The sequence below is a fragment of the Canis lupus genome, chromosome 20, assembly GCF_011100685.1.
Source record: "Canis lupus familiaris isolate Mischka breed German Shepherd chromosome 20, alternate assembly UU_Cfam_GSD_1.0, whole genome shotgun sequence".
Lineage (NCBI taxonomy): Eukaryota > Metazoa > Chordata > Mammalia > Carnivora > Canidae > Canis > Canis lupus.
Genome location: NC_049241.1, coordinates 46,358,079 through 46,385,744, shown reverse-complemented (window position 1 = coordinate 46,385,744; position 27,666 = coordinate 46,358,079). Strand labels below are relative to the sequence as shown.

At 49.5% G+C, this 27,666-nt stretch overlaps 1 protein-coding gene across 5 annotated transcripts in view; it reads right to left on the bottom strand.

The window, feature by feature from the left end:
• Nucleotides 1–595: 595 nt before the first annotated feature.
• The window catches only part of MED26 (mediator complex subunit 26), a 54,047-nt gene continuing 26,976 nt past the window's right edge, over nt 596–27,666 (bottom strand). Inside the window, exons 1-4 of one of the 5 annotated variants that reach the window (XM_038566958.1) lie at nt 24,251–24,265; nt 13,203–13,249; nt 4,166–4,240; nt 596–3,344 (exon numbers count right to left, since the gene is read on the bottom strand). In XM_038566958.1, the coding sequence (XP_038422886.1) occupies nt 1,692–3,344; nt 4,166–4,231 (1,719 nt within the window). In that variant the 5' untranslated portion in view covers nt 4,232–4,240; nt 13,203–13,249; nt 24,251–24,265 and the 3' untranslated portion in view covers nt 596–1,691. Of the gene's footprint in view, nt 3,345–4,165; nt 4,241–11,559; nt 11,762–13,202; nt 13,254–24,250; nt 24,333–27,666 lie in introns of those variants that run through there. The other 4 variants (XM_038566956.1, XM_038566957.1, XM_038566959.1 and 1 more) reach the window with 4 other exon arrangements.

The window sequence follows — 27,666 nt, the reverse complement described above, 5'->3', positions numbered from 1 at the left end:
GTTTGAAAACCAAATTCTTAGCTTATGGTTTGAGGGATGGAGGGAGAAGGAAATATTATCACCTTTATAGTCAAGGCAGAAAAGTTATTTTTAAAATGTAGCACCTGCCAGTTACTAAGACAGTCCCAGGCCTGCATGGGGACCTAGCAGCCTTGCGGCAGAGCCAAGGGGTACACTGCCAGAAATAGCTCTGGGCCATACCCTGTAAGAGCCTGATATTTTGTGGGGTAAAACAAGGTTACCGAGACCTGGGACGTGGAACTTCCTTGGAGGGCTTCTTTCTCTGGGGCAGGTGAGGTCCAGATGGAGACGGGGTAACATTCCTTCATGTGGACTTTCAGTCTCTGTCAATCAAAGCTAACAGGTGACCCCTGAGGTGGGAGAGGCAACCTGGACCCAAATGAGGGAAAGGCCGGCAGAGATCAGTTTTCATGCAGAAGAATAATAGGGCAGGCTTGGCCACCCTGCCCTGTCCACCTCCCTGCAGTCTGGCTATGCAGCCCAAACCTCGGACACGAGGAGGTCCCAGTCTTAGCAAATCCAGAAAGGTTGATTTGACTGTAAAGGACCAGATTAGTAACGATTCTGAGACTGGTTTGTGCAAATGGTTTTTTTTTTTTTTTATTTCCACATTTATATCACAAGGTGTCCACTTACTGGACCAAATAGCAAAGTTGCTCCCTTCTGTGTCCTGAGAACACAGAAGTCTAGGTACTGTACATTCACTAAGGCTCCTTGTTTTTGCAAATCGCTTTTATGACAAATAACCATAAGGCAAACGAATCTAAAGGAATGGTTATGAGTGTTTCCAGCGTACAGACAGGTCTCTTCTTGCCCAACAATACAGCATACACACCAGTAGCACCCGCGGTTACTTTTGTATTTTTTTGGGAGGGGACTCTAGAAAGGTGAAATTCTTGAGTTATGTGCAGGAAGGGGAAACTGAAAAAGGAGAAAGAGGAAAATTATTTGGCTGGTGGTCAGATGGAAGGGGGGGATAAAATAAACTCCTAGGAAACTTAAATTTTTGCAGCATTTTTTTCAAACCGGGGTTTGAACCGAAACCAGATGAAAATGTGTGGATGCCCATGGAGTGTAGGTCGTATTGGCTGGCCAGCTGGCCCAACTGCTGCCAGCAGCTTGCTGCAGCTGACAAGCTTCTCGTGTCAGGACTGAAGCACTGGCCAGGTGGGGTGCAAACAGAGGCCATGGTGTAGGTCCACCCACTGCCTCAGACACTCAGGGCCAAATTTAAAAAAGGAAAATGCAAATAGATGAGATGCGTGCTTCTGTTGCTGTGTTTAAAGGTAACCTCTCCCCTAGGTTTTCTGTGCCTGCCTGCAACTGAGGTCCCAGCTCACGGGTGCTGGGAAGTGTCCACACCTCTTCCGGGGTGGGGAACTAACGCTTTTTATAGCTGGTTTGCTATAGAGTTCTGAACTCACTTTGCCGGCCTTCCTTCCACACACGGTCCTTCCTTTGCAATTTTGTTAGTAAACTGGTAGCAGCATTTCACAAAAGAAGGAGAATTTTGAGGGAAGAGCACGGAGAGACCTCGAGACTCTCGCCCCCTCCCTCCCGCCCCGGGCCGGACTCCCCGGATTCCCAACCACTGGAGGCAGCCAGGCCCCGGCTGCCCGCCTGCCATGCTAACTGCAAGGTGGGAATGCACTTAGAGGCCGACAGGCTGGTCAGTCCAAGCAGACATAAGGCAGAATGTTCAACCGCCCGTCGTCGCCGTGCGGGTCGAGCGATATGCACTGCGTCCAGTCATACCAGTTACCCTGTGTGTCCTGACACCCGTTCACCCCCGGCCACTGGTGGGCCTGGATTCTGTCCAGATCGTCCTGTGTAACCTCTCGATTCAGGCCTGGGAGGTCCGTGGGCGCGCTGTGAGGCACCAGCACATGCGGCTTCCTGGCCCCACGCCGGGTGCTCTCCTCCTGCTTCAGGTACTCAGACATGAAGTGGTGAGCCCCAGGGGTCTGTGCGCCTGATGATGAGAGCAGGCTGCTCTGCCGGCTCAGGTAGGACTGGATGATCTCATTGCGCGACAGCTCCTTCCAGTTCGTCTGTTCAAAAGGGCTCTGGAGGCTGGCCTTGGCCTCGGGCTTGTCCAGCTCTGTCCTGGGCTGCTCTGTGTGCACAGGGCTATCAGCCCGCACTGGCTCTTTCTGGGTCAGAGGTTTGATCTGTCTGGTCATGGGGTCAAAGGTGAGCTTCCGCTCTTTTAACCGAACAGGCTTGACACCCGCCTCAGCCACCTGCCCATCCAAGTTCACTGTGTAGTCACGAGGCCGGTACCTCTTCTTCTTTTTGCTGTCCGAGCCACCAGATGAGGCAGCATCGCTGTCTGCCTTGGAGGAGTCCGGAGAAAAGCCCGCCCGGGGAAGGATGGGCTCAGCTGGGGGCAGCCCCACCTTGCAACCCTGCCCTGCCAGCCGCTGGTGGCCCTCAGGCTGCTCCAGCCAGCGCACCGGGCTCTCTGCACTGGGTAGCAGCTCGAGCCGCCTCACAGGTGGTGTGGACGGCTGGGCCAGTGGAAGCGGTGATGGCACCTGTGTGGCATCAAGCGACTGGGGCCGTGGAGAGGGGCTGGCCATGGAGCCCTTGGGTGTGTATGGGCTCCGCTGCCGGGCAAAGGAGCCCTCGTGCCGTGAGTTCCGGGGACTGAAAGAGCAGCGAGGCGGCCCCTTGGGATGGGGAGGGCCTGGAGTCTCATCCACCCGGTCCAGCTGCTGCAGCACTGCAGCCTTTGTCTGCAAGCAGGGGCCGGGTGGCTTGCCTAGGCCCGGGGAGCTGGTATGCGGCCGCACGGCATTGACCGGAATCTTGCCGCTGTGCTTGTCGCTCTCGCCGTGCTCCAGGCGGCCGCCCTCAGGGCCCGAGTGCCCACTGCCGTCCAGGGTACCAGGGAAGCCCTCGGGGCTCCCACCGATCCCGTTGGTGGGGAGAGGGGACGAATTGGGTACCAGGGAGTCATGACTGGCTTTGGAGACCTTAGGAGGTGGCCCAGGGTGGCCGAGGTCACGCTGATCTCCGCGGCGCTTGCGGCTGCCCAGCCTGTCCAGCCGCTGCCCAGGCAGCCTCTGGATGTCATTGCGGTTCTTCAGGTCATGGATGCTCTTAGGCGTGCCGGCCGCCCCCGCCTCCGGCCTGCAGTTATGAGCACCCCCGTTGGCAGAGCCGGTGCCTCCCCCCAGCCCTCGCAGCGCCGCCTCATTCTGGTGCACGGGCTCGATGAGCTTCTGCCAGCTCCGCAGCAGCTTTTTGGCCCGCTTGGCGAGCTCCTCGTTCTTGGTTTTCTTGCGGACGTCGTTGATGAGCTTCCCAAGTCGAGTCTCCTACAACCAGAGAGACGATGACATGCTTTTGGGAAAGAAGTCCCCCATGAAAAGGGAGCTGAGCCAGAAACGGTGGGAAGGGCCCCTAGTCTTTGATTAATCCCACTGACCCTTAAACCACAGAGTTCCTGGATACAAAACCCATAAGGATTTGGTGTCCTTTGTGACATCTAACTTCAAGAATCTAGTCCTTAAACTTTAGGGTCTCAGGGCCACAGGAGGCATCTTCAAAAGTACCATCCCGGGATCCCTGGGTGGCTCAGCAGTTTGGCGCCTGCCTTCAGCTCAGGGCATGATCTTGAGTCCCGCATCAGGTTTCCTGCATGGAGCCTGCTTCTTCCTCTGCTTGCCCCTCTCTCTTTCTCTCTCTCTCTCTCTCTCTCTGTGTCTCTCATGAATAAATAAATAAAATCTTAAAAAAAAAAAAAAAAAAAAAAGCACCATCCCACAGGCTTCTGACCTGGAGGCTGTGGACCATCAAAGCCAGTGAAATGACACTATGCCAAGGAAGCTCTTTGGGAGAAATGCTATGGCAAAGGCAACAGCAAACGGAGGGCCTGAGCCAGCATCACTCACTGGAGCTTAACCCCTCAGGCATGCCTCCCAGGCCTGGGACTAAAGCCACCCGATTCCTGCAGTACCTATAGGAAAATGCTGCTTCTGGGCACAGCAAAGGCCAGGAGAGTATGCACCCCCCTCACTCAGCACTACTAAGTCCTCATCTGGCCAGTGAGAGCACAAGGCTCCAAGAAGCCACGAAGGACTTGGGCTGGGGGAGGCCAAGCTCTGCCCACCCAATATTGGGTCCTGGGGACACTCACCTCCAGTGCCTCTTTGGTAATGGGGTATTTCTCCAGGCTGGAGATGACTTCCAGCACCGCCACCATGTTCCGGATCTGCAAAACAAGAGCCGCTTGTCAAACCTCTGCCCTTCTCCCTGTTCTAGCCCATTCTGGCCTCTCTCCCCAAGGGCCAGTGGAGTCAAGCAACACCAGAGTTCTCACCCCATGCAGCCTCCTCCTCCTACCTGCTCCCAGAGCCAACAAGGTACCCAGTGCTCATGAGCCCGTCCATGGACATGCCTGCCTGCCCAAGTGGTTGTCACATGGCTGAAACCCATGACATTCATGAAATAAGATCTGCTCTTGATATGGCAGAGGTGTTCTACTCTACCATCTCATGGGGGCGGGGGGCAGGGTGCTGAAGATTTATCAAATAAAACACCAAGTTTAAAAGAACAATAAAGGCATACTTCCTTTTGTTGTTCTTGCTTTAATACACTTCACAGATTCTGTGTTTTTTACCAAATGAAGGTCTGTAGCAACACTGCATTGAGCAAGTGTTGGTGGCATTTTTCCAACGGCATTTGCTCACTTTGTGTCTCTGTATCACATTTTAGTAATTCTGATCATATTTCAGATTTTTCCATTGTTATATTTGTTACAGTGATCTGTGTGATCAGTGATTCTTGATGTTACTATTGGTGATTGTTTTGGGGTGCCACAAACTGCACCCATACAAGATGGCAAACTTGATTCATACTGTGTGTGTTCTGACTGCTCCGCTGCCCAGCCATTCCTCTGTCTCCTCTCCTTGGGTCTCCCTATTCCCTGAGACACAACAATATTGAAATTAGGCCAACCCATAACCCTACAAAATGGCCTCGAAGTGTTCAAGTGAGGAAGAGTCACACATCTCTCACTTTAAATCAAAAGCTAGAAATGGGGGGCATCTGGGTGGCTCAGTCTGTTAAGCGTCTGCCTTTGGCTCAGGTCATGATACTGGGATTGAGCCCCAAGTCGGGCTCCCTGCTCTGCAGGGAGTCTGCTTCTCCCTCTCCTCCCCACTTGTGCTCTCTCTCGCTACCCGTCTCTCTCAAATAAATAAAACCTTTTAATAATAATTTTAAAAGGCTATAAATGAGTACACTTAGTGAGAGGAAGGCCTGCCCCAAGCCCCAAACCAAGAAAGGCCTCTTGTTCCAAACAGTTAGCCAAGCTGTGAAGGCAAAGAAAGTTCTTGAGGGAAATTAAAATGCTATTCCAGTGAACAAGCAGAAGAAAGCAAAATTGCCTTACTGCTGATGTGGACCAAGTTTGAGTAGTCTGGATATAAGATCAAACAGCATAACATTCCTTTAAGCCAAAGCCTAGTCTAGAACAAGGCTCTACCTCTCTTCAATTCACTGAAAACTGGAAGAGGTGAGGAAGCTGCAGAAGCAAAGTCTGAAGCCAGTGGAGGTTGGTTCGTGAGGTTTAAGGAAAAGCCAACTTCGTAACCTAAAAGTGCAAGGTGAAGCAGAAAGTGCTGATGTAGAAGCCACAGCAAGGTATCCAGAAGAAGAAGCTGAGATAATTGATAAAGGTGGCTACATCCAACAACAGATTTTCAATGTAGACCAAACAGCTTTCTATTGGGAAAAGATGCTGGCCTTTCATAGCTAGAGAGGAGAAGTCAATGTCTGGCTTCAAAGCTTCAAAGGACAAGCTGACTCTTATTGGGGGCTCATGCAGCTGGTGACTAAGTTGAAGCCGATGCTCATTTACCATTTGGAAAATCCTAGGGCCCCATAAGAATTATGCCAAATTGACTGCATGAGCTCTAGAAATGGAACAACAAAGCCTCATGACAGCACATCAATTTGCCACATGGTTTACAGACTATTTTAAGCCTACTCTTGAGACATACCGCGTTTAGGAAAAAAGATTCCTTTCAAAATACTACCGCTTGTTGACAGTGTACATGGTACCCAAGAGCTTTGATGGCGACGAACAATGAGATTAATGTTCTCATGCCTGCTGACACAACACCCATTCTGCAGTCCATGGATCAAGGAATAATTTCAACTTTCAAGTCTCATTATTTAAGAAGTATGTTTTATAAGGCCATAGCTGCCATAGATAGTGATTCCTCTGATGGATCTGAGCAAAGTAAATTGAAAAACTTCTGGAAAGGGTATACCATTCTAGATGCTATTAAGAACATCTGTGACTCATGGGAAGAAGCCAAAATATCAACATGAACAGGAATCTGAAGGAGTGGATTCCAACCCTCATGGATGACTTTGAGGGTTTAAGACTTCCATAGAGGAAGTAACCACAGGTGTGATGCAAACAACAAGAGAGCTAGAATCAGAAGTGAAACGTGAGGGATCCCTGGGTGGCGCAGCGGTTTGGCGCCTGCCTTTGGCCCAGGGCGCGATCCTGGAGACCCGGGATCGAATCCCACATCAGGCTCCCGGTGCATGGAGCCTGCTTCTCCCTCTGCCTATGTCTCTGCCTCTCTCTCTCTCTCTCTGACTATCATAAATAAATAAAAATTTAAAAAAAGAAAAAAAAGAAAAAAAAAAAAGTGAAACGTGAGTATGGGACTGGATTGCTCCAATTTCATGCTAAAACTTGAACAGATGAGGAGTTACTTCTAATGGGTGAACAAAACATGGTTTCTTGAGATGGAACCTACTCCTGGCGAAGCTGCTATGAAGATTGTTGAAATGACAAAGGATTTAGAATATAGAAACTGGGTTGATAAAGCAGTAATAGTATTTGAGAGGACTAAGTCCAATTTTGAAAGAAGTCCTACTGGGCAGCCTGGGTGGCTCAGCAGTTTAGCGCCGCCTTCAGCCCAGGGCCTGATCCTGGGGACCCAGGATCGAGTCTCACGTCGGGAGCCTGCTTCTCCCTCTGCCTGTGTCTTCTGCGCGCCTCTCTCTCTCTCTCATAAATAAAAAAAAATTTTCTTTAAAGTCCTACTGCGGGTAAAATGCTATCAAACAGCATCGCATGCTACAGAGAAATTGGGCATGAAAGGAAGAGACCCATCAATGCATCAAACTTTATTGTCTTGATTTTAAGAAACTGGTGCAGCTACCCCAGCCGTCAGCGACTACCACCTTGATCGGTCAGCAGCCATCACCACAGAGGCAGGACATTCGGTCAGCAAAAAGATTATGATTCGCTAAAAATGAGATAATGGTTAGTATTTGTTTTTTTTTTTAGTAATGAAGCTGGGGGCGGGGGGTTGTTTTTTGTTTTAGAAATTAGGGGAGGGAAAGGGAGAGAAAGAATCCTAAGTAGGCTCCACAACCAGTGTGGAACCCGACTCAGGGCTTGATCTCATGACTCAGAGCATGACCTCAGCTGAAATCAAGAGTTGGACGCTTAACTGCACCACCTAGGCGCCCCCAGTAATAAAGTATTTTAGTTAAGGTATATACCTTGTTTTTTTAGACTTACTACTATTCTACACTTAGCAGACTATGGTATAGTGTAAACATCACTTTTATATGCACTGGGAAACAAAAAACTTCATTTGCCTTGGTTTACTGCGACCATCGCTTTATTTTGGAGGTCTGAAGCCTAATCTGCAGTATCTCCTGAGGAATGAATGCCTGCACACAGTAATCCAATCAATTTGGCTATATTAACCAGATCTTTAGAGTTCACGCAAAGTCACCACAAAGTCACAAACTTGGAGAAGACAGATACCACTCAGCCCTGAGGATCTGTATCTGGAACACAGAAACCCCAGGCCAGCAGACAGTAACAGGCACTGGGTAAAACAGAAGATGGCATCCCCAGTGCTCAGCTCTCACAGGCATCAGGGAGTACAGATGGAAGCCAGGAGCAGTTGCCCTACAGACATGCCCGCCAACCAGCAGAAGTGGCATCTGACAATACCCGGTAGTTCTGGGGCGCAGCCAAGTCTGGGGAGCAATGGCCTTTGGTAGTCTCACGTGTGCAGACCTTCTGACCAAGCCATCCCATCGCTTGTATGCTGCCTGCTGTGGGCCAGGCCCTACCCTCGTACCATATGTGTCCATACAGCACCACTCTGGAGCTGCGACAACCCTAAGGAGAAGGCCCCGTTATCATCACATTTTATAGATAGGAGACGGCATACAAAGGTGTAGGTCACGCAACACCAGTGCTTTCCAAGAGTCAAAGTAACAGAATGAAAAATTCAAGAGCAACAGAAGTAAGCCAACAGTAGCCTCAGTGCACCAACAATATGAAGCTCAGATCACGGAGAGTAGAGTCACAGAAAACACAGACTGCATGATTCTATTTACACCAAACATCAGAGCATGCTCAAAAATTAATTTAAAATCAGTCACGAACTTGGCTCAGTCAGTAGAGCATGTGTGAGTTTAAGCCCCATGTTGGGCATAGAGCTTTCTTAAAAATTATATATAATATGTATATATTAGCTCCTAAAATCAATCACAGACCTAAATATGAATGCAAAAACTCTTAAGTCTTCTAGGAGACACAGGAAAGTATCTTTGCAACCTTGGGGTAGACAAAGATTTCTTAGGACCTCCAAAGCAGTCACTGTCTAAGGAAAAATACTGACAAACTAGGCTTCACGATTCAGAACTTCTGTTTACTACAAGAAGCAAACCTCAGCCTGGGAGCACGTGCTGACAAAGCATGCCCAGTGAAGGGCTCGGCTCCAGAAGAGATAAAGAGCTCCTGCTCAGCAGCTGCTGGTTTCAGTGGGCTGGCGGGACAGGGCAGCCCACACCCTGAGGAAGCCCCCCTCCCCCACAAGATCACACAGTAAGCACATCACACACCCACACACACTAGAACTGAGCTACGCAGGCACGCAAAAGGGCACAAGGAAAGGTACATCTCCTAGCCAGCCGCTGCAGGGTTTCCTTGTATCTTTTCCAAAAACACTCCTTGCATACAGAAGCTTGTGTATACACTTATTGCACATTAAAAAAAAAAAAAATCCAAAGCAAAGTATGATTCCATGCCTTGCTTCTTCTAACATCAGAAACCCCCAGCATCACAGACCTCCCCGCTTTGCTCTTCCTTCCAGCTGGGGGCAGGGGCACTTGAACAGTGCTGTATCCCTCCTTTCTCACTTACTGCTACAGACAAAGCTATAATCTCCACCTTTACTAGAGGGCTAACACAAGCTGCTTGAGGGGTTGTTGGCACCAAGGTCATCAATGATTGTAATTAGTTGCTGGGGAGGCTGCTCCCACTCCATGTCCACTGTAGGAGAGGAAGGTGGGGAAGCCTAGTTCTTGCATGCTCGCCAGCACTGTGCTGTATTGGTTTCCTGTTGCTGCCAAAATGATCATACAGGATCACAAACTGAGTGGCTGAAATACCATGCGTGTATATCATGTCAGGTTGTGGAGGGCGTGGTTCAGGTGTGTGGTTCAGGTCCCCATGGGCTGAGATCCAGGTGTAGGCAAGCCACCCTCTCTGGGAAGCTCTCAAGGGCCGTTTCCTATTCCTTCAAGTGTTGATAGAATTACTCCTCCTAGCCGTAGGATTGAGGGGCCCCTTTTCTTGCTGGCTATCATCTGAAGGCCATTTCCAGCTTCTGGAGGGCACTGCGTTCCCCAGCTCATGGCACCTCAGTTCAGCTCCGAAGTCAGTAACAGGGCTAAGTCCTCATACTGTATCCCTGGCCCGGCCAGGAAAGAGTCTCCAGTTCTAATGATTTGATTAGGCTGGGCCCACCCAGACAATCCAGGTCTACACCCTTAGTCACACGTGCATAGTCCCTTCTGCCATGTAAGGTACCACATGCCCAGGTTCCAGGGACTAGGATGTAGACATCCTTGATGGCTGGTACCTTGCTGGTCATGTGTATTCCCAGCTTATCTGCCTTATTTTCAGCTGAAGGCAGCTGTCACCTCCAACTGCCACCTCAGGTTCCATGTGTCTTTTCTGCTTGTAAATTGCAGTAACCACAGAGCAACAACAGTTGCCTTGACTCTGCCTGACAGCTCTCACACAGCTGCCCCTTTGCCAGGGGGCCCCAAAAACCTACTCCAAGTTGCACTGAGGGAATAGGTCTGAGAGGAGACACATTCTATCCTTTACATATCCTTGACGTGCCAGGGACAGGGATTCAGCGAAAGAGGAGACTGGGTAGTGAGGAGGCCAGTACCACAGGGACAGCGAGGCCACCCACTTCCTGTCCCCAGCCCTGGGATTCCAGCCCCAATGGGGTCTTGGGCTTGCCACATGGCCTATCTCCACCGCAGTGACCTCACCCTGATATATTTAGAGCCCTGGGTCCCCACATATTCCTGAACCACAGTCCCTGGAGAGCAAGCTCGGCAGCACAGACTGTCCTTGTCCTTGAGGCAGACACTGTCCTGCTGCCAGATAAGAGGGGGGAGGCACAACACCTGGGCAACTCGGGAGGCTGGAAGCAAGCTGGTACCATAGGGCTCATGCAGCTGGAGCCCCTCTTGGAAGCCGTGCAGGAATGGGACAGGGTGAAGTCTACAGGCCATACTGACATTGCTAAGCAGCTCCTACACTTAGGTGCGTGTCAGAGTTTGGCTTTGAGCAGGCTCTCCACCTCTCAACCTTGTGGAAGATGCTACCCCACCTACCTCTTTCTGCCCTGGCTGCCTAGAAGTTCAGGACCATCCTGGGGGCTCATTCCTCTGGCTCTGCCCCACCCCAAAGTCATGATGGTGAGGGCACTGAGCACTGTGTGGGAGGTGCCACCTGGGCATTCCAGGTGCAGTCAGTCCCCTGAGGACCAGGAAGCAGACCCAGAAAATGCTACAAGGAGTCTGGCCCCGAGCCCTAACGCTCACCACACCCAATAGGCAGGAGTCTGTGCAGTGCCTGGCCAGGCTTGGGCCTCAGACCCAGTAAGCAGTGTCACCCCAGCCAACCCATGTCTCTGCCTGGGTTGGGCATGCCAAGATGGAAGACTATTGAACCAGCCTTACCAACCCACCCACTCACCCACATAGGAGTGGCAGACCTCTCACTCTTGATGAGAGGGCCCTATGATTAGCAGAGACGGGATGAGATGTGGCCACTGGGAAGCTCCTAACTGGTTCCAGGCCTGCAAAGCTCAGCACAGGGCCCTCAGGCCTGGGAGGTCAGTGTGAAGTGTAAGGCACACCAGGCATACATATGGAGAGGTCAGCACCTGAGTGGGGCCTCCCAGGGTAGACAGCAGAGGTCCTAGCACCTAAGGAGATGGTGACATGGCACCAAAACCCTGGAGAGGGGAGGGAGGACCAGTGTGAAGACAGTGGCATGAGCCAGGATGCCAGGAGGAAGAAGAGACGGTGGGGAAGTGAGCTGGCTCCTACACAACCTGACTCTCAACTTTAGCTTCTGTGGGAGCTAAACTGCTGCCATGACCCCAAAAGACCATTTGTCTTTGCCCCATTCTGGGTCCCTCCTGGCACCTGTCTGTAGGAAAATATACTCACCATTCATAATCACAGCACAGATACTGTTCCGTTCCTGTATGAGGAAGAAGCCTCTGGGCAGCTCCTGGGCACTGCCCTCAAGTGGGGCTTTGGGCACTTCTGCAGGCCAGAGTCCCAGGGCCATGTGCAAACCTCTTGCTGTCAGGAATAGCCTGGTGCATCGGTGGCCCTTTCCTCCTCTGGCTATCCCTTGAGATTTGTTCTCAAAAAACAAAAACAAAAACACCTCTCAAAACCACCTGCCAAAGGGCTTTCCCAAAAGGGGCAGGATTCACACTGAAGGATGTCTGAGTGCCCAAAGTCTCATTTTCTCCTTAGGGCTCCTTCAGCAGATGCAACTTAATTTGTATACCCTTAATTAAAAAAGCCAAGTGTCACCTCTGCTTTCTACCAATGAGGACTTCCCATGTGAATGAACTGCTCACCATCTTAGTCCACTTATTATTTGAACGCCCTCTTCATTGGAAGTAATTAATCACCTAGCTAAGGAGCCCACAGGTTGGTAGTGTTTTGCCCTACCCTGTGCCCATGGTAGTTGGGCAAGTAAAGTGTCAGAACAGGAGGGCTACTCTGGAAGTGCAGGAAGCAGGCAGGGCAGGCCGGGCAGTGGTGGGGGGGGGGGGCACACAGAGAAGACCCCAAGGTCTGCTCCAAAGGAAGGGCAGGAAGCCAGTAGGTGACTACTGGTGGAAGTTATTCCTTAACTACCTCACTGAGTGCTTTCAGATCCTAGACTGGAGGTTCATGGGGGCACAATCACGTATATACTCTGTAAGACAGGAAAGTCAGCGTCACACAGGCAGCTCAATCAGCCAGTGTCTGCAGCACTGGATACACAGGCACCCCTAAACAAGGTACCCCCCAGCTCTGGCATGGGGAGAGAGAAAGCACATCCTCACTCACATCTACGGGACACCCCAGGGACACATGCTCCTTACTACCAACCCAGTTCCCAGGGCTTTTATGGGGGAGGGAGGGTCTTCCCACCATATGAGAACCAAGAGCAGGCACAGAGGAAGCAGAAAGGCCTTTGTTCCTGGGGAGACCCTCAGAGCATGCTAAGTCACCACTCCCGCCAGGCTAACCAGTGGTATTTGCTGCTTGGCTCACAGAGCACAGGAGGAAGGGGGGCTGGATGCACACAGGTGACAGCACAAAGGAGAGGACAGCACCCCATAGAAGCAGCCTGGGCACAATTCTGGGCCAAGGAACACAGGATGCTACCACTCTGTGCCCAAGGCTGGTGACATCCCTGTTCCCCCACCCCCTGGGGCCGAGTGGGGGCAGTGAGGAGTCTGCGTGGTACTCCATGGCACGCTGAGCTCTGTGGGAACCGCTAAAGGTACACTGCTCACCCCAGCTTTTAATGACACAGTTCAGAATGTTTACTGGAGAAATGATGCACTTGGGTGTGGGTGGCAGAGAGGGGATGGATGAAGTGATGCTGATTGGCTGTAAACTGATTTTTACTGAAGCCAGGGCACAGTTACATTATTCTACTTTTATGTTTGAAATTAGCCACAAATCTAAATGGCTACAAAATTCACCCATTTCCTCACATGTGGATGGGAGGGGTTACTGGATATGGAATGAGACGGCAGTTGGCAGACACACCAACGCATGGAAGTGAAGTGAGCAAATACCTGTTTTCCAATTGCACATGGTAGCTTCTCGCTGTCTCATCTGGTACCTGTGTGGGGAGTGAGGCCAAGGGCTGGTGGGATGCCGTCTCCCTCCACGGTGAGCCTGCTTTCAGCCCCCACTACCTCTGAGTCAAACTACAGGGCACATTCTATCTGGTGCAACCTTTGGACATTCTCACTAAGCCCCCTGCAGGCAACTGAGCTGCTACTCAACAGACTCTGTAAAGACTGCCTGCATCCCTGGTGTGGAACAAGGTCTGGGGTCTTTTCTCTGAGGCAGGTCCACAACTCCCTGCAAAGAGCCCACAGAGAACTGGAAACTGGGCATGTCTGATTCTTCATGCTTCCAAAGCTGCTCCCTGCCCTCAGGGAGGATGCCACAGGGTCCAGGGGGGCACCCAACCAGACATGGGCCACACAGCTTCCTGAGGGGCTCTCCAGGGAGCTGGGGATGGCTACACCCACAGAGAAAGCAGGTTCTGTGGCTGGGCTGCCAGACTGCTAAGGCCAGGGAGGGAGGAGTCAGCACCTTAGGCTTCTGACGAGACTGCAAGCCCCAAGCCACACCAAAGTACTTGCCCATCTGCAGAGGCTAGCATGTGTGTGTTCACACACACATGAGGTCAGAAGCTAGGGGAAGGGCAAAGTCTGGGGACATCTCACAGTGGGGCCCAGGTCAGGTCGGGTGACCAGAGAAGGTGGAAACACGGTAAAGAGTGAAGAGGGAAGGGACAGCCAGCCAATGCTGCCCTGTGGCAGCCCTCTGAAACCCAGTGTCATCACTGGCTCCTCCAGAGTCCAGGACGCCAACCAGATTGGCTTCAGAAACCTGCCTGTAACAAGGTACATGGAATCATCTTTAAAACAAAACCCCACTGGAAAAAATATTTTAACTGGCCCTCATCACATGTCTGAAAGTTGCTCTGTGAATCAGATCATTGGTCTGATCCTGGATTCGTGTGCAGAGGTGGGGCCAGTGCAGTGGGGTAAACCTGCCATTGACCAGCCTCCTCCTCCCCTATTTCAGGGGCTATGTAGGTAAACCCCAGACCCTGAGTAATTACCACCCCATGGGGGATTTCCAAAGCCATGTGAAACAAGGAACCGAGACACTGAGCTTCAGAGTCTGGGAGGCCTGTTGCTCACCCTTCTTTTCTCCATGCATCAAGGGTTTCTGTCCTGCCCCAAACCCCCATTCTCTTAGAAATTAAGCTGGATGTGTGCAGCCATGGTGGCAAAGGGGAAACCTTGTGCTCCTTGAGGTCTGAGCACTGATGGGGCCCACGATTAGTGAGCTGTGAGCAGCCCACCTCAGCCTGATTCTCAGAGGACCACCATTTGTTGGGTTCCTCCAGGAGCTAAGCTCTCTAGCTTTTCATCCTTGCAATCCCACTTTACAGATAAGGCAACTGAGGGTCTGGAAAGGTAATGGAGATCCAGGGCTCACTACTCAGCCAGAAGGTGGCAGAGTATAGTCTTATATTAGCCAGGCATATACTCCGCCTATCACAGACAGCCCCGCTGGTACTTTACTAGGTGGGATGAGGGAGGGCACCAAGATGCCACCAGGCTGGTGGTGTCGGCATCTCGCCCCCATATTTTCTCCCTGACCTGCCACAGCAGGTAAACACACAGGTTACAGAGTTCCTTGAAGCCACACAGAGCCACTGGCTTTGTGCCTAGCAGATCTCTGGGCTGCCTCTGCCTTCCCTCCAAGGCAGCCTAGAGCCAGGGAGATCCATACACTTACCCACAACAGGGGCTTCAGCCCACCCAGTGCTTGCCCTAAGCAGCAGGTCACTTAGTAGACAACAAGAGCACTGTAGGCCCCGGCAATGGCACACAGCATAAGTCTTCCTGCTTCTGATGAACTGCACACACATTCCCAGGTGGGTGCCATTCTTTCTGTGGTTCAAACTGCCTCCGCTACAAGTTGGTGTTAAGAGGTGGCAACACCTACATCCCCCAGAGATCCCGGCTGAGCACAGCGCATGTCCCACCCCATTTCCCTGAGTAAGGAAAAGGCATCAGTGTGGCATGACCCTTCCTCTTGGCTCTGGAAGGTGCATCCTCCTGGCCTTGCTCTGGTTCCACAGCCAGGCAGGAGCAAGAGGAACCTCCCTCAGGTCATCTGCACTTGGCCTGGTCAAGGTACCGTTCTCTTCCAGGACCCCAGTGGGAGCCTCACACCCATAGAGTAAAGTCTCTTTCATTCATGGCTTCTTAGAAGAATGACATGGCTGGGCCGGGGGAAGGGGGCAGCGGTGCTGTGTCCCAGCTGTAGCCGCCAAGCTCACCACTTACAAAAAAAGCACTTCCTCATCAGCGGGGCCCATATGCTCCCCAGGAGAGTCCACAGCTGGAACATGGCTACTGCCTGCATGGCCCTGACCATCACACAGCCCACAGAACACCCGCGGCCGGCCAGAGCATGTAATTGCAGCTGCAACTCGGCCCAGGGGATAGAAACCCCAGCCTGGGCCAACCAGGGACCAGGCAGAGCAGTGTCCATGAGCAGCATAGCGCAGGAAGAGGAAGCCCAGGGCAGCAGCTGGAGCTCCTCATCAGCACACATGAGCAGCACGAGCAACTGCCATCCTTGGTCACCAAGAGGCTACCAGATGGGAAGGGGGATGTGGGGAGGGGAGGAGAGGTAGCACTCTCCCTGCAGCCCCAGCACCCAAACTGTCCCTCTCTCCCTACTACTATTTATCTCAGTAGCTCTTTCCGACAAAACTATGTACTTAAACTTTCCTGACCTCTGAATCAGGTCCACAGGACACACACAATTCTCTTTTAGAGAATTACATATTGAGAGCACAAGAGCTCTCAATATGTAATCTGTGAACTGGTTCATTCCTGCACTGACACAACTATTAGAAAGCCAGGCAGAGCATTTCCTTTCTGCCATACATGCTCACAGAAGGGTCTCAGCAGCAGAGCATCTGATGACAGCACTCATTGTCAGGTGAGGACTTCCCTCTCCCATCCTCGCAGTAAGAATACAGATACAGAAGGGACCAATGCCCACGAGAGGGGCGCACACAATGCTTGACCCACATGCATGCAGAATATAGGCAATCCAAAGTGAGAACCAGCCAGCTTTTTAGGAACTGATAGGGGCCAACCTCCAAAAGACTGTGAAGTAAAACATCAAGGTGACAACAGTGAGCTCCTGTGCTGCCAAATGAAACACCCAGTGGTGGGGCTGGGTAGAGAAGGGCCAGGCAATAGAGCTGTACAAAGATACAGTGGGGCTGAACCTAGCCTCTAACGCTGCCCAACTCGGACTTAAGCAAGACCAACCACAAATCAGTCCAGCTCCTCCTCCATCAACAGGGAAGCCTGGGCGGAATGTTGGAAAAACCACAGATCATTTCTGTAGAATCCGAATGGCATTCTGCCCACCATCTTGAGAGACTCTGCCTATGGGGCCAGGTCAGGTGGGCTCTGCAAGTTCACTAACAGTCTGCTCTGTGGTCTCTAAGATCCCTTCAGGCAGCACAGTGCCCAGCATGGTACCAGGCTACCAGTCCACCAACCTGGGCTGCTGAAAGATCCTGGGAGCCAAAGGTATTCCAGAATTCCCCTTGACAAGTCACCAAATGCTTTCTGAACAACTACAGCAGGCCTAGAGTACGCAGGAAGGCATGTATAGCCCAGTCCTGAGGGATGGCCGGAGGCAAGGACAGACACAATAGGGGGAACATCATGACTGAGGCTCAGTTAAGCTGCCAGGAGCCCAGGTGCAAGGAGCCCAGAACTGCAGCAACATCCAGCAAGCTCTTTTAGAAGAGAAGGATTACATAGTAGAGAACCAAGACATACCCTCTCAGAGGGACTCAAAACCAGAACTAGCCCCAGAACTTGAAGAAGCTGCCATGGGACGCTGGGTAAAAGTAACCATACCATAAATGAAGTCCAGGATGCCCCAGGTAAGCAGTAAAAGTGTTACTGACATGTAAATGACATGCAGGGTCTGGTAGCTCTCCTTTTCCTGAGCACTCCCACAGGGTCACCATGTCCCTTCTGAGCTGAGCGGACAGGAAAAGAGCAACAGGAACTGCCAGAATCTGGGTTGGGGCCACAATGGGTAAATCATTTGGCAAGTCTCAGGTTAAATATCAAGGAGCTCTTGTCTCCTTTTAAATAGGAATCTGACAGACCCGCAAACTCACCACAAACATAATTAAGGGTGGGTGTGCCTGTCCTACACAGGGTGGTGGCCATCAGCTAGGCCATAAACTCTATACTGAGTGCTCCAGGGCATAAAGCACCAGAGATCAGTAGATGGCTCTGATCCCACCCACCCATTCAGCCCACTCAGCTGTTCCCTCAGACACTAAGTAGGAGGATGACAGAGGCTTCCTACAGGCTCCTGGAAGGGGAACAAGAGACACACATGGACACCCAGGATGCTGCCTGACACACCTATCAGCACTCAAAAAGAAGTCACCCCCTACACTTGGCAGGCATCAGCCCCAAGGCCACTCCTCCCCCTACCTGCTGCCCTGCAACTCAAGGCTCCATGTGGAGCTAGAGGAACCACTGGGCACAGGGACTTTTCTCAGCGGGCATTCCTGCAACAGGGGCTGCCATGGAGAGAACCAAGAACAGAGTCACTCATGAAACAGGAAGGTGAGTTGTACATTCTGTGTCAAACATCGTATAAGGATAGATATTCATACCCTGCGACCCAACAATTTCACTCTGAGGCACATACCAACAGAAACGTGAACACCCATGCATGGAGAACATATTCAGAACAGCCCTAACTAAAAACCACCTGAATGGCCATCACTGGCATCATGAGTGACTAAATCATGGTCGATCCATTCAGCGCAGAATGAACAAACTATGCTACACACAACATCAGAGATAAATCTCAAAACAGTGTCCAGTAAAAAAGCCAGGCACAAAAGAATACATTCTGTATTGGATTGAAAGCTCCCAAGCAGGCAAGACTAAAGCCAGGGAAAACGGATGGGGAGTTGCTGGGAAAGGGAACAAGAGTAGCTTCTCGGGAAATGCTCTATTCTTTGCCCTGGGTGGCAGGTTACTCAGGTGAGTTCACTTCATAAGCATTCAATTAAATGTAAAGCTAACAACTTGTACGCTTTTCTGGATGAGGCCATCCTGGCCTAGAAACAGATGCCAGAGAACTGCTGGGGTTGAAGAGGAGGAGACATTGGTGAGTCAGCCCCTGGGTCCCCCACAGTGGCACAGACCCTCTCAGGGTCCCACAGAGAGGGCTGCACAAGCCCAGGCTATCTCTGAGACACACAGCATGCACTATGTTTCAAAGCTCAGAGAAACATGTCCATACACTCCTGCCCTGGGCAGGGTTCAGTTCTGAGCAGGACAAGGGTTCTGTAGGTTCCAGGGAAGAAGCACTCAACAGCTCAGTGTCCTCAAGAAAAGTAAGCTCTAAACTTACTGGATAAGCAGGCAGGCAGCACCCACTGCCTAGGTATTGCTGGCCAGTGCTGTGCTGGGCATCTGTCTCTTACCATACCATGGTCTCTTCTGAAACTACAGACCCCTAAAGTAGGTATTATGCTGTTTCCCCAGGATGGAAGCCAGGGCACCTATTAAACATCTGGCCACAGGTTCATTACTGATCTAAGCTGCTAATCCTATGCAGTTAGCCCATGTCTGACTCCATGCAATAGGCCATTAACAAGTCATGCTGGTAACTTGGGCAGAAATAGACAGCTGGCTTGAAGGAGGGCAATGGAACAATGAGGATAAGGAAACTCTTCGTGCCTAACCCAAGAAAAAGCTATCAAAGTAAGGGAGACTAGAAATTAAAGTGAGGGAGGCAGATAACATTTGAAAATCAATGTAATCTGTCATATTAAGAGGCCAAAAATGAAAAGGCCTTAGCTTATTTCAAAAGATATGGAAAAAAGGTTTGACAGAATTGGACATTTTTTCCTGATAAAAAACTTCCAGCAGACTAGGAATAGAAGAGAAACCTTTTTGGCCTGATAAGTGCTTCAACAATTCCCAGAGCTAACATCACACTTGATGGTGAATGACTCTATGTCCCCCCGCTCACAGGTGCAAGACAAGGATATGTGGTCACCACTGCTATTCAGTCTTGTCGGGAGATTCTAGCCAATGTAATAAAGCAAGAAAAGAGTGGGGGAGGGGGAGACATCAAGATTCAAAAGAAGAAGTAAAACTGTTTATTCACAAATAACAGAATAGTCCATATGGAAAATCTTATAGCATCTACAAAAAAGCTACCAGAATAAGTGAGTTTATTAGTAAGATGGCAGGATACAAGTTCAATAGGAAATCTGACTGTATTTTTATATGCAGGCAACAAACATTCAGAAAAATGAAATCTCAAAAAACCAATTCCATTTATAATAGCAATTAAAAAATATGCAAGTACTTAGGAATACATTTGACAAAAGACATGAACGAGTTCAACACCAAAAAGTGCAACATTGAAAAGTGCAAAACATGGCTGAGAAAAATTAAAAGAATCATCAATTAATGAAGAGATATACTGAGTAAATCTTTTCAATTGAAAAGTCAAGAGTGAGTCAAGAGTGTTAAGATGTCATTTCTTCCCCAAACTCATCTATATAGCTTCAATGCAATTGCAATCAAAATTCCAGCAGGGTCTTTGAGTGAAACTGACAAGTTGATTTAAAATCTATATGGAATCACACAGAAGTCCTAGAATAGCCAACACATTTGGAAAAAAAGAAAACCAGAAGATTATAATCAAGACAATGTGGTACTAAAAACAGATAAACAGATCAATGGAATAGAACAGAGTCCATTTACAGACCCACACATTCATGGTCAACTGATCCTTAACAAAAAAGTGTTAAGATAATTCAGTGAATGATCTTTCAACAAATAGTGCTAGAATAATTGGACAGCCATATGCAAACAACAACAACAAATAAAAAACAAAATCCTCAATCTCTACCTTATAAGATACACAAATATTAACACCAAATGGATTACAAACGTAAATATAAAAGTTAATTAAAACTATAGACCATCTAGAAGAAAACATAGGAGGAAAATCTTAGTGACCTTGGGTTTGGGAAAAACTAAAAGTACAAAAGAAAAGGCACAAAATCTAGAGAAAACATAAATTGGATTTCATCAAAATTGAAAATCTTTGCTCTTTAAAACACGACACTTAAAAAAATAAAATAAAATAAAATAAATAAATAAATAAATAAAACACGACACTTAAATTTTTTTTTTTTAAAAAAAAGGCAAGCCAGAAAATGTATAAATGAATCATATATCTAAGAATGGACATGCATCTAGAATACATTAAAAAAAAAAAAAAACTCAACTCAGTGATTAGGCAAAGAACCCAAGGGGAAAAAAATGGAAAAATGGTTTGAATGAATATTCAAGGGCAGCCCGGGTGGCTCAGTTTAGCACTGCCTTCAGCCCAGGGCCTGATCCTGGAGACCCGGGATCAAGTCCCATTGTTGGGCTCCCTGCATGGAGCCTGCTTCTCCCTCTGCCAGTGTCTCTTCCTCTCTCTCTGTGTCTCTCATGAATAAATAAATAAAATCTTAAAAAAAAAAAAAAAAGAATATTCAAGTCTTTCATCAAAGAAGAGAGATGCATGGCAAATAAACACATGAAGAGATGCACATCAATATTAGTCACTAGATAAATGCTTAAAATCACCGTAAGATATCACTACATACCTATTAGAATGACTAAAATGAAAAAGACTGACCATACCAAATGCTGGCCAAGATGTGGAGCAAATGACATTCTCATACACTGCTGGTGGGAGTGTAACATCATACAACCACCTTGGAAGTCCTTCAGGCAGATTCTTAACCCAAAAGTCCATCAACACATGGGTAGATAAATGAATTGTAGTATACCCATAAAATGCACTAATACTCAGCAACAAAAAAGAATGAGCTATTGATATATACAACATGCATGAATCTGAAAATAAATATGCAGAATGAAAGAGGCCAGACCAAAATAAAATAGTACATAGTGCATGATTTCACAAAATCTAGAAAAGGCAAGCAAATTCTACAGTGACAGAAAACATATGAGCAGTTGCATGGGGACTAGGGTGGGCTGGATGGAAGATTACAAAGGGGCAAAAAGAAACCTCTGGAAATGATGGATATGTTATTACCCTGATTGGATGGTTTCTCAGATGTATATAGGTCAAAATATATCAAATTGCACACCTTTAATGTACACAGTTTACTGTATGTCAATTATACTTCAGTAAAGCTGTAAATTACTGTGGAAGCAAATGATACATGTAACAAGAGCCCAGAAAAAGAAGGGGTGGTGGTAGGCAGAGAGTAGAAACACTTCTTTGTTGCAGAGGAGGCATTAAGACCCCCAACCTGGGCTCAGCCCTCCCTGGGGCTGGAGGATGGGGCCGAACCTTCTCCCCTCAGTAAAATGAAGAGGACTATCATGCCTGGGCAACCAAGGGATATAAAGATTGAACAACAAACCCAATGTTGCATATAACAGCTCCAGCAGGCACCACTAAATATCAGCTTTTCTTTCTAGGACATTCTACATGCCCCTGCAAACACCTGCACATCCAACAGACTGTGTATCAGAACTATGGCTTAGAACAGGTGATCTGTGGCTTAGAGCTGGGCCCCAGCCCTCAGGAGGACAGACTATGGCTGAAGCTGGATAACAATGTCTCAAAGGTTGTGAAAAAAAAGGCTCATCAGCCATCAAAGGCTGAACTTAAGGACATGTGCCTTCCTCATCCTGCCCTCAAAGTTTTGTCATACTTTTACTGGAGACCCAAGAGAGGGAGCCAATTTCCCATGCTCAAATGAGAGAAAGGCCAGTGGCCACAAACATCTACAGAATATCTTAGGCATACATACACATGAAAGAAAAGGAAAGAGAAAAAGAAAAAGAGAAAAAAAAGAAAGAGAGGAAGAGAGAGAGAAAACGAGAGAGAGAGAGAGAAAGAAAGAAAAAAGGAAAGAAAGAGAGAGAGAGAGAGAAATGAATCAATCTTAGGCAAATGACAATCTGTTCTTCCCCCAAACAGTGGTGTGAGAAATAACCTGGTATCCATCCTCCTGACATGAAAATACCTTCCATGCATCTATCTAATTGCTTCTTTTCCCTCCTAGCTCTGCATGATTTTCTCCAAATGGGAATTAGCCTCCTGTAACTGAATTTGTCTGAAATCTTGACTTTCCCTCCAGACAGGTGAGCTAGACTCTTACTATTTTCAAGTGTGACCTGGGGCTGAGTAGCACCAGTGTCACCCAGAGCTGCTTGGACAGGCACAATCTTGACTCAAGTCCAGACCTCCCAGATCAGAGATGCATTTGAATAAGCCTGTGAGAAAATTCACAAACAGAGAGATGGTGGACAGAACCACCCTTCCCAAGGCAGAAGGTTCTGTCTGGCACCTTGTGCCCAGCCCAGCCCATTCAGATACTCCCCAGCAGTAATGCCACCACCACCAGCAGCATCCTGTTTTCCAGAGCACAGGGTTCCTCCAATCCTGAACAAACCTAAATTTGGACAAGGATGTGATATCCTCAAGTTCACACATCCACAGGCCAGGCAGGTCATTGTACTGCCCCACCAGTGGCGGGCTGCAGAATCTGTGCATACATCCATTCCCCACAGAGCCCAATGGGCCCAGCTGTGGGACCCTGTCCATCTCATGACAACCCCAGGGAAAGCCCTGCCCAGATGTGGTGTGACAGGGTCCAGATGAACCATCACAGAATGGAAGGATGGTTGACGGCCAGGCTGAGGGGAAGAGAGGGATGTGCTGCCACCAGCCAGCAGTGGTGCCCATTGTCAGAAACCACAACACATGGCAAACGCAGGCTGCAGGGCTGAAGAGCCCTGTGCGCAGGCAGTCCCCCTCAGCGGACATTAGCAAATCAAACTACACATGTCCCTTCCAAACAGGAGCCCAAGAGCAGCAAACTTTACCCACTCACCCCATATGACACGTGGAACCTGTCACCACCAGCTCTATAACCTGGGCAGCCTCCACCATGCCCCAGGGCTGCCAGGGCCCAGGCCTCATCCACTCCCAGAGCTCCTGCCCCAAAATGCATCTCCCCTCTTCCAAACCACAAAGCCAGCATTTCTGAAATAATTTTGCTTCAGCTCCAACAAGGACCAAGTAGCTTCTGTGGGCTGAGCTGATGACCAATTACAACATTGGTGACATTCTCTAAATAAGGGGAGAAGAACTTTCCAGGTTCCAGTCAACTACTTACATACCCTGCCTTGGAGGAATATACCTGTTTCAAAAGGTAGCAGCTGTTAAGAACATCGCCAAACTCAGTTTTGAAAGCACAAGTCAACTAAAGTAACTCACACACGTCACACAGCTGAACCCCTCACAGAACTTGACCAGCTGGTGTTGCTTCTGCCAGATTCCTACCCATCCAAACTCTACCTACTGCCAGGTTCCATGACCTGCAGGGAGAAAAGCACAAGTCCCCAAATAGGAAAGGACTTCAACAACCCTCAGCAATATCTCATGGATCCAAGAACCTGGTGCCAAGGAACCTACCTGGAAGGCATGGTGAAACGGGCACCCCTCCCGTAACTGCTACCGCAGAAAGTAAGGCCAACACACCATCTTAACCTTGGGTTTTTCTGGGAGGGTGGATGGGCAGGGGAGAGTGAGCTGAGAGAGGCCCACATGCCTGCTCTCTCTTTCCTAGCCCTCATTCCCCCCACACACAACACAACATTCCAGCTTGTTGTGTACTGTCCTACTTGTTGTCTGCAGGTATGCTCCATAAGAGCAAGGACCTTGGTCTTGTTTACTGTTGCTTCCTCAGTGCCTAGAGTAGCGCCTGGCACATAACAGGAACTGGAAAAGTGAGTGAATAAATGAATGAACAAACAAATGAACAAACGGATAGATGAATGAGGGCCCCACTTTACTTTCCTCCGTTGATAGGTACCATGTTTATTCCAATATCGCAAATATCTCAAAGGTCTCCCTCTGTGGCAAGTCAGAATCTGCTGCCTCCAAGTTGGTGTCCAGAAAGCAAACATACCTTGTCCCATTTCTAGCTGACCACCCGCCTCCCGAGGGTCAAGGGAACAGGGAGGTGACTCTTCAGTGGTCTTCAAGCATCCCTAGGAAGAACAAGGCAAAAGGCACCATTGTCTGGGGATGGGGTGGAGGGTAGGGGGACAGGCAGAGGGAAAGCCAAGGCAAGAACAGGAGGAAGCCAGCTGTTCCTGTCTCCTGAGGCCGTGGCTGGGATGGCACAGACTTTGTTACTCCTCCAGACAAACATATTTGCTCAGCAGGACTCAGTGGCTTTGGGGAGAGTCTTTCATTTTCAATACAGTGGCCTGGAAGTTACTATAACCACAAATATTTTCTCCAACTTACCTTCTTGGCAACCCTGAAATTATTCCAAGGGGTTACATAAGGAGGGAGAAGAGAAACCATGTGAGGTTTTTGCAAAGCCAGACATAAAAGGAACATGGAAACCAAACATCACAGCCACAGTGGTAACTCGGGGACAGCAGTGACAGCATCATCTGCAAGGTGGTGGCACTGCTTGGCATGGCAGACGAGTGGATGGCTGCTGGGAGAAGATGAGGGCACAATGGAGAGTCACCACAGCTCCCGAGGCTACTTGCCACCAGGAGCCAAATCAACTGCTTCCTAACAACCTTCTCTGCTGGAGGCCTAAAAGGGGAGAAAGCCTGACAGCCCAACAGCAGCTCACTGGGCTGGAGTGGACTCCCGTGGCACTCCCTGTCTTGCCCCAAACTACCTGTCTCTCACAGAAAGGAAAGTGGCAGCAAAACTGATCCTGAGACCAGGAGCCCGCCTGTGGCTGAGTGTCACAGGACAAAATCCTGCAGGGAGCCTCAAGGTCTCCTTTACCAAGGTTCAAGGAAGGCAGGGTCCCAGCTGGGCTCCAGGAGAAGCACTACTGCAGCTTTTCCTTGTCTTAAATGCAGGCAGGCAAAGGCGGCTAAGCAGCACTCGGAACAGAGACGATTTTGCTTTTCACTGTATTTCCTTCTACGTATCATCTGCTAACATAACTTCCTCAATATTTTAAATCTATTTCTTAATGTGTTTTAAGTCTGTTTTTTCCCCTTTTCATCCCCACTGTAAAGTTGAGTAACCAAACACAGTCGGCCACAGCAAGAAAAAATGCTGTAGTACAACTAGAGGAGGAAACAGAAGGCAAGATTTTACTATAACCTACAGTAACATTAAAAAGGATCCCTACCTGTCACCGTACCAAAACGGCTCTGCCCAGGCAACCTGTCACCAAAAACTGGGGAGCTGTCAGCCCTGCCTCCTCTCATCTCTCACAGCAGTCCCTCCAGGCAGCCCCTCTGCAGCCTCATCTCCTTCCACCCAGTGCTCCTTGAGCCCCAGCCCCACACCCTTTCCTTCTGTCTCCACTTCTCAGGCATTCCTGGACAGTCCCACCTCAGGCAACTCCAAATCTGCACTGCAAGTCCAGGTGCGACATACGGATCTCCCACCCAACCACCTGGCAGCTCTTCTTCGCATCTCAAAGGCACCCTCAAAGGGTGTCCACAGGCCACTGGCCAACTCCCCAACCCCACGATGGACCCTGCTCCTGCAAGGCCTGTGTGCCCGGAGGAACAGCATGGGTGGGGCAGGCGAGCCTGAAGCCCACTAGCCAGCTCCCTTTCCCCTTCCCTGTGGCAGGCACTGCACCTCCAAACAAACCCCCCCACATTAAACCCCAAGTATGCCTTCTTCATACTCTCATTGTAACCCCCTGATATGGTGGTGGGCCTGAGCCAACTGTGACAGGTGCTTTGTCTGAGCATGCCTACTACATATGGCTCCATAACTTTCCAAACCGAGTCTCTTAATCCCCTTTGGTTTTCCTCTCCTCTGAAAGCATCTTCTGAGCCCCCATCTTTGTCACGTGTTTCTTCAAACTTCCGACAGCCCAAGAGGTAGATACTGACATGGCTCAGGTCCAACCCCAAAAGCCAAACTCTGTGGCACTGTCTCCCCTGAGCCCCTTGCAATTCCACTGACCTGAGCCATGGCAATGTTTCTGTGGGTGACTTTCCCGTACTTGTCCTGAGCAAGCCAAAAATGACGCAGTTGAAACTGCATTATATATGCTATTTTCTCTTTTCATTTAACCCTTATTTTCTCCTGTTGCCATATAATCTTTATAATGATGATGTTTAACAGCTCAATGTTTCATCAATGAATTCCCTTCACCGTCTCCAACTGCTGGACATTCCATCTCCTTCCATGTTCTCCTATTCCAACCAATATCGAAGTGAAGGTCTTCACACATGCAACTTCCTTCTCTCTCTCTCTCTCTCTCTCTCTCTCTCTTTTTTTTTTTGCCTTAGGAATAACTCCCCGGTATTAAAATTTGCTAGCAACTGATACTGCCCCAAATACTTTTGACTCTCAGTTTACACAATGCAGTGATCCCATTGCCAAGGGGAGTAAGAAAGCAAAGCCTCCCAGAGAGGTGGGCTCACTTGCCTCACCTGCCTGGCAAAACCGCACACAGGCTTCACGGCTGTTAGCCTGCCCATTTCATCTATCCATCAACTCTGCAAGAGTATGACAGTGTGTCTCCAGATGTGACTGCCAGAAGGCAAGGGAAAGAGGACCCAGTGCAAGTGATCCTCCAGGTCTGGCACTGAAGCCACCTGCCAGCACAGACATAACAGAGAGAACTGGACTCCCACCACCCAGCTGTTGGGGAGACAGGCACATTATCAATGAGACTGTCACTCTACTCAGGAGGGCAATGACATACCCACATGAACACGATGGTACAGGGCTGGGGACATTCCTGGGAATCTGGGCAGGCCAGGAGGCTTGAAGCAGAAGTAACAGGAGATATAGCCCTACCTTGACATCACTCTCTTCTACTCCTTCAAAAAAGAATGGGGCAACAGGACTTGGGATGGGATTTCTAGAGACTCCTCTGGGTGTCTTGGGCAAGTGAGGCTCTGAACAGGGTATGACTTGTTGTCCCTTCCTGTTGGCCCCAACTCTCAGCCCGTGACCCTTGTGTGGCACACCATGCTACAACCCCAAACCTGAAAACAACTAGCCATGAACTGGGCCAGCCTGAGGCTATGCAGACTCAAACCCACAAGAGGACGGAAACCCCACCGTGAGGTCTACATCCTGCACACTGTGCATCAAGAAGCTGGTCCTTTTGTGCCCATGTGATAGAGAATGTCAGAGTTAACAAGTACCCTCAGGCCCATGAAGAAAGCAGGCATGAGCCCTTGAGCATGTCCACCATACATCACACCTAGATGGTGGCAGTGTCTGGCTCTTTCTCCAGAAGCTCTGGGTACTTTTAGGATCTGTACGGTAGGTGAGCCACAGCCTGGGATGACAACCCCAGCCACCATTCCAGTCTATGTCCCCAGCACTACAGGCTGATGATCACATGGGATGACAACCCCAGCCACC